The following is a 12,605-nucleotide window of genomic DNA, read 5'->3' as shown; positions in this document are numbered from 1 at the left end:
AATCAAATCAAACCTTTGAAATCTCGTTATACTTTTACACTTACATCTTAAAATTTAGATTAAGATTCTTATAATTATAGTTATAAAAGTATATATATATATATATATATATATATATATATATATATATATATATATATATATATATATATATATATATATATATATATATATATGTATACCGTTAGCTCCCCTAACGAATGACCCTTTATACGAAGTGAACCAACCATGTCCTCCGCACCTTCCTCCTATGACAACCATTCTTCCTCTCTTCCCTACTACTAATACTTCACCTTCATCCACCCCTTGGTCTCAGCACAAGGAGACATCCAACTTCTCTGCCACTTTCCCCACTCTCATGATCCCAGTCATGGAGAAGTTGGTCTCTCTTGCAGAACCAGTCGGCTTCCTCTTCCTTCAGACACTACTCAGCTACGCTATCATGATGCTCCTCTAGTCCTCCCCAACATCCCTATCTTTCCTCCGCTCCCGCGTCGAGTTCTGCACATGCGTGTCGATGGCCCGCGACGAACCACCGGCCAGGAATACAAGAAGCCAGTCGAGAGGTGATGCTCAGCTCGACAGGGAAGACGTGGAGATGGTCATGGACGTCATGGGCCTGCGCTGCAACCGTGAAGGTGAGATGTCAAGACCCGGCGGGTCTAATCCGCTAATTGGTCCGATTACATGAGTCGCCCAGGGAGGTCAGCTCCGATGAGCTCTCGAGCTTGTTTGAGGAGGAGACGAGTCTGGAGGAGGTGAAAGAGTCCTTCCGCGTCTTGGACCAGAAGGGTGCTGGTTTCATCGATGCACTCGAGATGCAGAGAGTGCTCACCGCGCTCGGCTTCGTGGAAGGGTTGGAATTGGATGCGGAAGGATGATCGAACTGGATGATGAAAACCACGATGGGAACATTGATTTTGTTGAGTTTGTAAGGTCGATGGAGATCAGTTTTTGCTAACACTGCTTCTGTTCCTCCTCCCTTCTGACCTGTGCAAGTGTCCTAAGGAAATGAGAGTTTGTCCCAAGCAAACATTGAAATTTATTCTTACCAAATCATCTGTTAATTGTCATCCTTCCCGATCAATTATTTCCAATCCAATCTGTGTTTTGCTTAGACTGTCATGCCATAAACTTTGATTAGTAAAACCAGAGATCCTCGAGAGAAGATCTGAGCTTCAAGCAGATGCATCAATCCTTTGACTAGGTAGGTAAGCAGATGCATCAATTAAGGTGTATGCATGCACAGCGAAAGCAAGCTAAGGTGCCACTATACCACGCATATGTTTAGCCCAATGCATAATGGAAGTGGCATCAGTACTCCATACTATCAAACCCCGCTGCCCACATTTCGACCAACTTAAACAACGATGGAGGAACATACACCGAAGACAAAATTAGAACGAAAAGGACTCACAAGTAGAAGCACCCTTTCGCTCCCTTGGCTTCCTTCACGTGCGGCGAACACGGAGACGGGGCCCACTCGAACCAACGCACCCGCCCCCACCAGCTCCGACCCCACCCACGCCTGGCCCGGGCCACCTCCGCTTCTTCCATCAACCGGCGGTTCTCCCCTCGGAGGCGGTCCGCCTCCACCCGCGCCTCCCCCTTCTCCTTCTCCCGCCGCGACATGGTCTCCACGCACTCCCTGTTACGCCGCTCCAGGCTGTATATCTGCGCCTGCAGGTGCTCGATCTTCCGCCCCAGCAGGCACACCCGGTGGTCCTCCCGCAGCTTCACCACAACCCGCGCCAGCTCGGCGGCCCGCCGCCGAATGTATCCCAGCTCCGCCGCCACCGCCCGCGCCTCCTGCTCCGCCGCCCTCGCACGGAACTCCAGTCGCGCGTTCTCGCCTAGCAGCACCAGCCGCTCCGCCTCCAGTACCTCCACCAGGCTCCCCTGCAGATCGATCTTCCGCGCCGACTCCGCCAGCAGCCGCTCCGCCTCCGCTCCCTCCGCCTCCAACAGGTCCCGCTCCAACGCCGCCACCACCAGCTCCGCCACGATCATGTCGAGATCGGCGCCCGCCACGGCGGGGGACGTATCTCGCGAACGGGCTTGGGAGGTGAAGGGCTGGAAGGAGAGAGAGCTCTCGGCGTCGGAGGACGCTGAGTCCGGGCGGTCGGGGTCGTCTTCGGCATCGAGGTCGGATGGGACGGAGGAGGCACGACGGTGGTGGCGGCGGATGATGGACTGGGAGTAACGGTCGGCGAGGTAAAGGTAGCGGTGGTGGAGGTCGTGGAGGAGGGCGATGAGTTGGGGCCGCTTCTGGTAGTAGTTCTCAGCCCGCACGGCGAACGAGTCCGACTCCGGGTCGTCCGGTACATTCACCGCCAGTGATTGCACCCTCTGCTCTATATCTACACTCAAATGACCAAATTACCCTTGTTCAGTATGCTCCCGTTGAAGACGAAGCAGAGTCGAGGGAGTGCTGGCTCACCTGCGAGGGCCGCTTGAAGCCAAGGAGGGCATGTCGAGGACCGGCACGTCGTCGCCACCGCCATTGCCTCAATAAGCGAGCCAAGATACCCAGCCAACGCGCTAAAAACAGGGGAATTGATGGGTGCTGAGACGCAGTATAGAACAAAACAAAAGCATGGGCAGACCTTCCCCAGTAACTGAGCGTGACGCAACAGTAAAAAGAGGAGAAGAAAAAGAGAGGATCGGAAACAAAAAAGAGAACTTTTTTACGAGACCCGAGGATTCCATTGTCTGCTTCCGGTCGTGAAGCATGTGAACCTATGACCACGGCCGCCGGCGGATAGTCGTCTCGTCATGGTGGAAAAGGCAATAATTGGCTGGAAATATTGATGATCCGATATGTTTTCTTCATAAATCTCGATCTAAAGATATAGATCGAGGAGGAGAAATGAATGATCGCCAACAACAGCCATTGTAACAGAGAAGGATGTTGGGTTTTTGCTGTCTCTCTCTCTTTTCTTCTGCTATGCGAAGGTTTTCTGCCTGGTAAGGGGGGCCGGAATCGGAGACCATGAACTGAGAAGAAGCCTTACCTCTACTTGGGAAGAGCGGCCTGGTCGACGGAGAAGCTCCACTCTGCAGCCTGGGGAGCGACGTTAGTATCAGCAACAGGAGGAAGACAAAGAAGGAAAGTAATCTCTTGCCGCTATTGGTTATATAGAGACTGAAACCGCGCTCGTAACACAGTTGATCCATCCATTCATCCTCTACCGTCCATACTGTCGCGGACGGTTCAAATAGCCCAATCGCAGATCAGATGAACTACAGTTCTCGCGTTAGTTACTTGATCCGATCAATTCGATTTAATCAAACATTATCCGACTCAATTTGATGTAACTATTTTGTAATTTATGACTATTAGGCGAGAAAAAAAAACAATCAAAGATAAATGAAGACAAAATAAATTACTTCTTCAATTTCTAATTAATATCAGTTCAAGTGGAACAAAAGAAAACATTATGCAGAAAGACTTGGAGCAAATCCCTCTCTCTACTGAAACTACTAAGCTAGCCTATTCCTTGAATCATGAACATGTAACTTGAACTACGAGCTTCCTCGGTGAGGCAAGTTTGGCACAAGAAGTCCCAATCTTGTCACTGATCTGGATCGAGCATGAATCCCTTCCAAGACAAGCATCCTTCAAGATAGCAACAGCCTCGTGGGAGACACATCCGCCGCTTACGTAAGCGCCGCAGGTCCCATCAGGTTCGCCGAAGGTAGCAAAGTCGACACTCGAAATGGTGCGCCCTCCTTGGCACGACAAGCTCAGCACGTCTCCCTCGCTGGCGCTGGCGCTGGCGCACGCGGTGCCAACAGTAACGGTCTGGAAGTTGACCTGGTTCGGGTTGCCGCCGGCCTCCTCGAACAGCGTCAGGGTGTTGGGCTCTCCGCGCTTCAGGAACGACCGGGGAACGTGATACCATCGTTGGGAAGCCTCTCCGCAGGCGGTCTGACACTTGTTCGGCTGGAAATTGCCGCGGTAGTCGCATTGGTTGCAGCCGTAGGGATTAGCGGTGAAGTTTGGCCAGAAGCGACCGAGGCTGTTGCCGTTCACCCACGCCTCTCCTTTGCCGAGTCCGAGCAAGTCGACGACGACTGGTTCCGATCCTAGTGGAGCTTGGAAGGTTGTCTTCAGCAACAAATGCAGAGGAAGAATTAGTTCTTCTCCTTTACTGTATATTAGCACTAAGATGTCTATGCAAAGAGTACTACCTTGTACCAAGTGAAAGGTCTGTTGGTTGGAATGACACCAGAATGCCACCTTTTTTCATCAAGCTGGAGCTTCCTAACTTCTCCATCTAAGCCAATCTGATTGTGAGATTTGTATTAATTAGCACAAAACTAGTAGAGAAAAGGATGAATGGAACAAGGATTGAAGCCTTTGATGAAACCTTGTAAGACCAATTTGATTCGGATAGATCCAGAATAGTATTGTTCTTCCCAATCAATTTGACTGGGCCACCAACAATCCCAACTGGAGTATTATCATAAAATGCACCATAGTTCTGTGTAACAGAAGAAAAATCAGTACTCAAAGCATATGTATTATCTCCAAGGACAAAAATGACACAACATACCCTAAGACCAACAGTAGCACTAAGCAATGATATTTGATTTTTCCCAGGCTTGAAGGTCACATTCCTCTCAAATATAAAGTTATAAGAACCACCGGTGGCATACTCAGAACCTATTAATCATCATCAAGTGCAGAAGAAAATTATATTTTAGAATACAAGGAGTTCTGCTAAACTAAATAGGATTTGATTTTTATTACCTACTAGCCTGCCATTAACAAAGGCATAGAGGATGTGCCCAGTGGTGTTGACACTAAGAGTAAATGATTCCTTCTTGCTTACTTCCACACTGGAAGTCATTAGACAAAACAAGTGTTATTTTCTTTCAATAAATGCTATTACAATTATTTGAATTAATTGTTTCAAGAAATCACTTACTTGGTGGTGTACCACAAGTAGTCACTGGCATCGACAGTGGTGGTTTTCTGCTCCAAGAGCTTGTTAACAGTGAAGGAACTTCCAAAACCTTTAGCAGAGTTGTGCAATCTCTCAGGCTTCCATGACCAACGCAAGTCTTTGGATTGATCACCAGCATTGTCTTTTTTCTTCACCATGATTGAAGTCTGAGTTTTCACCTGTAAGAAGAAGAAGATGACAAAAAGGATTAAAAGAAAGCAATATTTATGATCAGAATTAAAGGTTAAATCTATTAGTTCATAATTACCTTGGCAGTGTTGTAAACCTCTTTCTTACAGTCCGGAAGAATGCTGACAGACCATGCAGGCAAGAAATACTTGGTTCCCTGAAAGCTTATGGTGGCATCAACCGTGCTGTTCTGGTTACTTAGGAAACAACCAGGAACAATCCCATCACCAGAGAACTTGGTAATCTACAATGGCGTAAAAGACAATTATAAGCTGAAATCTTTAAACAAAAGAGAGACAATGAGTGTCTGAAAGAATTCATACTGTCAATCCATTGCCAAGATGATCTTCAACAACTTCTCCATAGGTGAGGGCCTTCTCCATCAGCTTAACAGAAGCATGGAGTTCCTTCAAATGCCCCCACTTGGGTTGCCTTATATTACCTAAAGAGATACATAAATAATTTAAGATCATCATTACTATAAAGATGAAATGATAAAGTTTTTACCATGATGAATATGTAGACATACCATACTCATCAAGTGGAGCATCATAATCATAGCTTGTGACAATGTATGGGCCTCCTGAAGTACGACCAAAATTGGTTCCTCCATGATACTGAGGACAAGCAATTAAAGATCTTATTTGCTGAAGCTATATTTAAAGAAATAGATGATGATCATGGTAGGAAACAGGAAGAAAGCTAACCATATAGTAGTTCTGTACTGTCCCTTTGCTTTGGAAGAAACGAGCAACCTGAAAAGCCACCTCTTCAACTGGCCTATGTGGGTCTGGAGAACCCCAGTTCTTGAACCTGAGATCAATGAACATGGTAAATCATTACTGCTAAAGAATGGAAAGAAGAGATAATTCCGTCATACCAGCCAGTCCAATTCTCTGTCCAGATCTTGGGACTGTTCCCGTTGTTGGGGGTGAAACCATCACAGCCAGAGAATCCATTGCAGGTGTTGATCTGTTTAAGGCATCATAGGCAAAGCGTATCATGAGATAAGCAACATGAGACAAGAACAGTGTCATGCAATGTGCGATTTGCTAAGTTTACCATTGGTTGTGGAGCATCAGATTGCTGGCACATGATCCATGGCACATCTGAAACCAAAGACTCTGCCATGTTTGCACACCAATTGATGTATCTGGGTCCAGCTTCACCATATTGTCTCTCGATGTCACCATTGCCATATTCATTCTCGATCTGTTCCAATCAATTCTTTGCTGTGACTATAAACTAGAACAACTATAAACACAGTAAGTAAACAGTAAAGAAGAACATTAAAAACCTGAAGCAGAATGATAGGGCCTCCTTGTGTTGCCAACAGCCTTTCTTCCTTCACCTTGTCCACTATCAATGTAGTAAAATTTTGCATCTCATCCTTCATTGTTAAAGAAGATTTCAGATGACAATGTAGTACAAAATCAATTTATGCACAATTTAAATCAACTTCTATGACCTTCCATGGTTGGTTATCTGTTCTAGTTTGCATCCCTGGAATTTTGTACAACCAAACAGGAAGTCCTCTGAAAACATAACAACAGATTAAATTCCATCAGAATCACCCTCATGACTGATTAGTCTCCTGAGATCTTCATCTTTATGACATACCCATAATTCCACTCAGCACAAACATATGGACCAATCCGAAGGATGGCATATAGTCCAGCATTCTGCACTTCCTTGAGGAACCTGATGAGGTCATAATTGCCTTCGAAGTTGTACTAAGACAATAAAACAAAAGAGTAAGCATCATATTCAATATCATATGTACATAAACACAAGCATGTGGTGGAAAACCACAACCTCACGTCTCCTGGGCTCATGGCCATTCCAGAAAACATAAGTCTCGATTGCATCAAGCCCTCCTTCCTTCGATTTCCGTATCAAGTCGGGCCACATCTAGACAACAGCAGAAAGCCAAATCAATCTATCAATACATCATGAATCAACCAACACCAATACTTATGACTCGAACATGGATCGATCACCTCGGGAGTACTACGGGGGTAGTGGATGGAGCCAGAGAAGATGACGCGACGCTGGCCATCGATGACGAGCGCTCGTCCATCATGAGAAACCGTGGTGGAGCAAACAATGTAGTAGAGAGAAGAGGCGACCAACAGCAGCAGGCAGCACTTAGAGATCTCCATCTTTCTCCTATCACTTGGATGAAACCAGATGAAGAGCCTTCACGTGTATTTATATTGGGAGATCAAGATTTTTTAGTGTAATTGTAGCTTTATCCTTAATTCTTATCACCAGAATAAGAGAGGAGTCTTCCATACGTTCGTTTACTGCTAATCATTAGATCTCGGCCGTCCATTTCAGAAAAGGATTGATTATGAATGGTCCTACTGGCTTTGATGATGAACGAAAGATGAAGATTATCGATAAATGTCTGTTTAGTTTGAGGGATTTGGTGAGTAATGAAATCGGATTACTATCCGTTCGTTTCAAGTAAGTCTTCTACCTGTGTCGCTTAATATCTGTTTAGTTTGGGGATTTGGTAAGTAATGAAATCGGATTACTACCCGTTCGTTTCACGTAAACTTCTACCTGTGTGAATGTAGTGTTTCTACGTGATCAAACTTATCATGTTTGTTACATCTCAAATTTATAAAAAAATAAATTATTATTTTATAATTTATAATTTATAGAAATTTTTTATCTTTAAATTCAAATATATATCTTTAAAATATAAATATTTTTAATTAAAAAAAATTAGTGGAGCCAAAAGTGTGTTGTAAAATAGTGGTTACTCTAAAAATAAATATAGAAACCTTCAAAAAATTATAAAAATAATCTTAAATACTCATTATATATATATATATATATAATAACATATCAATTCAAAACTCATATATAAAAAATAATGATAATTCTTATGTAATAAATAAAATCATACATTAATCATATATAATACATCTTGATAATATGTGTAATAGTCATATAATAAAGGACGTATATGTGATTGAGCATTTTTCCAATAGTAGATGGAGATATATTTTATAAGATGAGTATTCTTAATAATAGAGGAAGAGAACTCATATTGCACTCCAAAATATATATAGAGTGGTATCCCTCCCCCGTTTAAGTGAGGGCACTTTCCTCTCAATAACGGATGGAAGAATTATCTAACCGTCATATCTAATAGCCTCTTAATTCCTAAAGAGAATCATCCTACTTACTCTGGGGGTACATAATCACTTATGATCATTCTCCAATACATCTAAAAAGTAGTATAATAAGATATTATAAGTGGTCTTGAGGTATGACCTACTATCTATTGGTGGCTTTGCATTATGATGAACTCATGGTTCCTTCCATAAGTTGTACATCCAATGTGGAGCACTCAGCATAATCACATATATCATACGATAAAAATCACATTGATATCATTAATTTAATTTTAAAAAATAATAAAAAATATTAATTATTTTTAATTGATATATTTAGATAAAACTTTTAAATTCATCAAATCATATATATATACATAATAAATCAATCTCTTAATAGTCTCTAATCAATTTAATTCAATTGGGACTTAACGAAGCTAACCTCACATCCTTATTGAACTAGTCTAGAATCATCCTAGACTGATCTAATTTGGATTTGATTGATTTTAATTATGTTAAATAAGCTTAAGCTAGTTAGATTAGTATAGAATAATCTTGAATCGACTCGAACCGATCAAGCCAATCTAATTCAATTAATTAATGAGCTCAAACCAATAGAGAGAAAGTGAGAAAATTAGACTATATTACATATTGATAATCTAAACTAAACTGACTGACTTGAGCCTTAGATAGGTCACTAGCATTGCAAATACCTATTTCTGATAGTATATTGGGCTAAGGTATAATGAGCTAGATAGAAAGTTGATGATGTGTTTAATGCCAACCATATAACTGGACATGCTAGCTTCATAGACTAGATTGAGTCTCACTCATGAGTCGAGTTAAGTTTTACCTTTGAATTAGGTAACACTTGGCTTACAATTTAGGTTATGTTTAATCATATAGGTTGGATTATGCTTGACCGCATAAGTTGAGTCAAACATGACTACATGAGTTGGGTCATACCTGGTTACATGGGCTAATTTATACCTGGTTATATGGGTTGGATCATGCATAACCACATAGGTTAGATTATACATATTTATATTGGTCGAGTTATACATAGTCACATAAATTAGATCGTACCTAGCCACATATGTTGGTATAGCTGATCTACCTACCTTAGGTCGGATTAGATTTTAATATTTTCAAAGTACTTTAAAATATTATAAAATAAAAATCTATTTTTTAAAAAATAAATTAACTAATTTAAATTCAATTAAATCATAAATTTCACATATAATTCTTTAAAATATAAATATGTCTAATTAAATGAATTATAACTATTATTAAATTAATTAATCATCCTAATATTATAATTCAATGATAATTATTTATTAATCAAAAAAATTTAAAATTAAAATATTATTATACATCATACAAATTATAATAATTTTAATATCAAAGATTTTAAATATAAATAAAAAACATATAATAAAAAAAAATCTTACCTCTGCTCGCGAATCTTGTCTTCAATCCTCTAGAATAGATGAGAAAAGAATCTTGTCTTCAATCCTCTAGAATAGATGAGAAAAGAGTGAGGAAGAGCCTCTTATATAGAAGAAAATGGCTCGTCTTAAAAGGTAAATAATAATTTAATTTTTTTTTTACTTTTACATAAAAAATATAATATTTATTTCTTATGGTTCACACAAAAAAAATAAAATTTAAACTATTTACTTTCTAAAAAGTACATCACTCAATAGGAAATTAATTAATTAATTAATAGTTTACATGATTGATAAAATTCTTATCCATATGATTAAGAAAATTAATTTTAATTATTTTTTTTATACATACTGCATAAATAAGAAAGTTAATAATTTAAATAAAGTAATATATTATTTATGATAATTTGAATTATGTTAAGGAAGAAAAAATATTTAGTGATTACAATGTTTACCAACTTGGATTCCACACGGCATTTTTTCGCGCAGGAAAAAAAAAAAAAGCAGCGGAGGCATTTATTCATTCTTTGTTACTTTTGTCGCATGACATTCTCGTTTTATTACTTATTTTGTCATGCTGGTAACCTGATTTACTTGCATTAAAAAATTAATAAAATTGGTGGATTAATTTGACTATAATATCAATATTTAAAAAAAAAATAAAATACAATTATATTTTTTTGAAAAACTTAAAACATATGGATGATATTAATAAATAAATTTAGAATATAGTGAAAGAATAATTTAGGTAAAGTTAGACGCAATATCTGCTCTGACAGCAGGCCAGATTGACTCGGACAGGACTAGACCGGGCCTTAGACCGGTCCATATACCGGCCCAGCTATATCATAGGTTAGGATTAGTAGGTAATGGTGGAAGTGTTGTGGATCTGAGCACAACGGGGATGAGAACGACCATGAATCGTAGAGGCGGATAATACTTCCTGCGTTCAAGAAGAGAGAAGGTCAAGAGAAGATGAAGGTTACATGACACACACAAGCTGCTATAGAATAAGCGGGGCTTTGTAAGTGACGGTGCGGGATCGAAAGTATAGGCTCGATCGAGCTCGACGGATCCATCGAGTCCAAATGAGGAGTCATACCATGATGTTGTCTCAAACGAATAGGGCCAAAGGTTTAGGTCTTGCATCGAAGGCAAGCTTGAGTAACATCAAGGTCATCATCAATATATGCATGTATGGGTTCAGTGAATTAAACTCCATGGAGTCAACATAGCCGTAAATGTCTCCCCTTCCTTCTCCTGACTTTAAACATATTTTTAGACTTTAAAAATATTTTTGGAAGGTCGGGAAGATTATTGAGCTAATAAATATTTTGACTTTAAAAATCAATATCTGATATGAAATTCAATTATAAAAACACTTATATACAAAAAATAATATTATTAAAATTTATTTATCCCATAAATACTTCATATATTTCTAGATTTTCGATATAACATATTATGAGTGGATTTTAGATATTAATGTTGGAAGATGATGATTAGGCTTTGTTATGAAAATCTTGAATTTTCATGAATGTGCTGATGGAATATATTTGTTGTCAACGAAAGATATCCAAATCAACCTAATATGATTTAGAGTAATGTATATAGAGTTATTCGAGATTACTCTTAGGTAAAAATGTTAAACTCCTTAATAAGTTGTTTAATGTGCCTTTGAGATAAAAGTATCGAACTCCCAAAGAGATAGTTCGAAGTGTCTCTGCATAATGACGGAAGTTAAGAAATATTTTCTTGGCTAATTTTTTTGAAGTCTAAGTTAGTAACTCAAGATGGATAAATATAATTGTGAATGGTAAAAAAATAATATTTTTATTATATTAAAAATGAGCTTTTATTAGATGAATGATATATTCTATAGAATATTCTTTAAGGAGATATCCTTTGACCACATATAATAATTTTAATTTGATATTTTATCTATGTAGACGACAAAGATAGAGGTAACCCATAAACCATTTATCTTGAATCGATGTCTTCGTGAGCAAATCGTGCGAGCTGTCTATGTGAGCAAATCGTGCGAGGCAAGTTATGTCTCCCCCTTCTAACCTGTATGTCGCATGAAGGACATACATCAAATAATGATTATTTGATAATATTCTCTCTATCATTTATCTTCAAAACATGTTTTAAAGGTTTATTGGCAAGAGTCTTGAAATACGATAATGATATGAAATCTCACTCGATAATGAAATGATTAAATAAAAATAAAAATAATATAAAACCTCATTATCAAATTTATTTATTATTTCACAAAAAGACAACTAAGATCTTATAATATTTTATTAAAGTATTTACCAATTAAGTTAACGGTTGATTGGCTCAGAGGATAAATAAACCATTTTGATTGGAAAGTGCAAATCAAATCAAACCTTCTAAAGGCTCGTTATATATTACTTTTACACTTACATCTTAAAATTTAGATTAAGATTCTTATAGTTACAAAAGTAAAATTATGTATATATATATATATATATATATATATATATATATATATATATATATATATATATATATATATAGTTTTTTATACCGTTAGCTCCCCTAACGAATGACCCTTTATACGAAGTGAACCAACCATGTCCTCCGCACCTTCCTCCTATGACAACCATTCTTCCTCCTTCCCTACTACTAATACTTCACCTTCATCCACCCCTTGGTCTCAGCACAAGGAGACATCCAACTTCTCTACCACTTCCCCCACTCTCATCATCCCGGTCATGGAGAAGTTGGTCTCTCTTGCAGAACCATTCGGCTTCCTCTTCCTTCAGACACTACTCAGCTACGCTATCATGATGCTCCTCTAGTCCTCCCCAACATCCCTATCCTTTCTCCGCTCCCGCGTTGAGTTCTGCACATGCTTGTCG

General features: G+C 39.3%; 3 protein-coding genes across 3 annotated transcripts; 1 reads left to right on the top strand and 2 right to left on the bottom strand.

Annotated features, from left to right (window-relative positions):
* The first annotated feature begins 517 nt into the window (after positions 1–517).
* LOC135613247 (probable calcium-binding protein CML45) lies at positions 518–881 on the top strand. The gene is made up of 2 exons (XM_065110349.1): positions 518–645; positions 701–881. Exons 1-2 carry the CDS (start codon positions 518–520, stop codon positions 879–881), a joined length of 309 nt encoding a protein of 102 aa, XP_064966421.1.
* A 370-nt stretch (positions 882–1,251) lies between these two features.
* Positions 1,252–3,112, bottom strand: LOC135612341 (protein NETWORKED 1A-like). The gene is made up of 3 exons (XM_065108513.1): positions 3,015–3,112; positions 2,441–2,541; positions 1,252–2,360 (listed from the first exon to the last, which is right to left on the bottom strand). The coding sequence occupies exons 2-3, from the start codon at positions 2,502–2,504 to the stop codon at positions 1,414–1,416; spliced, it is 1,011 nt and encodes a 336-aa protein (XP_064964585.1). The 5' UTR covers positions 2,505–2,541; positions 3,015–3,112; the 3' UTR covers positions 1,252–1,413.
* Positions 3,113–3,438: 326 nt separating this feature from the next.
* LOC103984768 (beta-galactosidase 13-like) lies at positions 3,439–7,303 on the bottom strand. The gene is made up of 17 exons (XM_065110348.1): positions 7,142–7,303; positions 6,957–7,052; positions 6,762–6,874; positions 6,610–6,676; positions 6,439–6,531; positions 6,204–6,353; positions 6,022–6,113; positions 5,849–5,954; positions 5,671–5,758; positions 5,465–5,583; positions 5,221–5,385; positions 4,935–5,131; positions 4,757–4,845; positions 4,560–4,669; positions 4,374–4,487; positions 4,195–4,290; positions 3,439–4,111 (listed from the first exon to the last, which is right to left on the bottom strand). Exons 1-17 carry the CDS (start codon positions 7,301–7,303, stop codon positions 3,506–3,508), a joined length of 2,463 nt encoding a protein of 820 aa, XP_064966420.1. The 3' UTR covers positions 3,439–3,505.
* Positions 7,304–12,605: the final 5,302 nt, after the last annotated feature.

This window comes from Musa acuminata, chromosome BXJ2-5, assembly GCF_036884655.1.
Source record: "Musa acuminata AAA Group cultivar baxijiao chromosome BXJ2-5, Cavendish_Baxijiao_AAA, whole genome shotgun sequence".
Classification (NCBI taxonomy): Eukaryota; Viridiplantae; Streptophyta; class Magnoliopsida; order Zingiberales; family Musaceae; genus Musa; species Musa acuminata.
The sequence above is the reverse complement of the archived record's forward strand: the minus strand, read 5'-3'. Positions and strand labels throughout refer to the sequence as shown.

What these genes read in the sequence shown, in the direction of transcription:
- LOC135613247 (XM_065110349.1), top strand. Translation starts at nt 518, where the DNA reads ATGGCCCGCGACGAACCACCGGCCAGGAATACAAGAAGCCAGTCGAGA. An exon ending in TGCAACCGTGAAGGTGAGAT is followed by an intron (nt 646 to 700) that starts GTCAAGACCCGG and finishes TGAGTCGCCCAG; the next exon opens with GGAGGTCAGCTCCGATGAGC.
- LOC103984768 (XM_065110348.1), bottom strand. Translation starts at nt 7,303, where the DNA reads ATGGAGATCTCTAAGTGCTGCCTGCTGCTGTTGGTCGCCTCTTCTCTC. An exon ending in AGGTTTACAACACTGCCAAG is followed by an intron (nt 5,132 to 5,220) that starts GTAATTATGAAC and finishes TTCTTCTTACAG; the next exon opens with GTGAAAACTCAGACTTCAAT. An exon ending in AATCAAATTGGTCTTACAAG is followed by an intron (nt 4,291 to 4,373) that starts GTTTCATCAAAG and finishes TCTCACAATCAG; the next exon opens with ATTGGCTTAGATGGAGAAGT.
- LOC135612341 (XM_065108513.1), bottom strand. Translation starts at nt 2,504, where the DNA reads ATGGCGGTGGCGACGACGTGCCGGTCCTCGACATGCCCTCCTTGGCTT. An exon ending in GCTTCAAGCGGCCCTCGCAG is followed by an intron (nt 2,361 to 2,440) that starts GTGAGCCAGCAC and finishes ATTTGAGTGTAG; the next exon opens with ATATAGAGCAGAGGGTGCAA.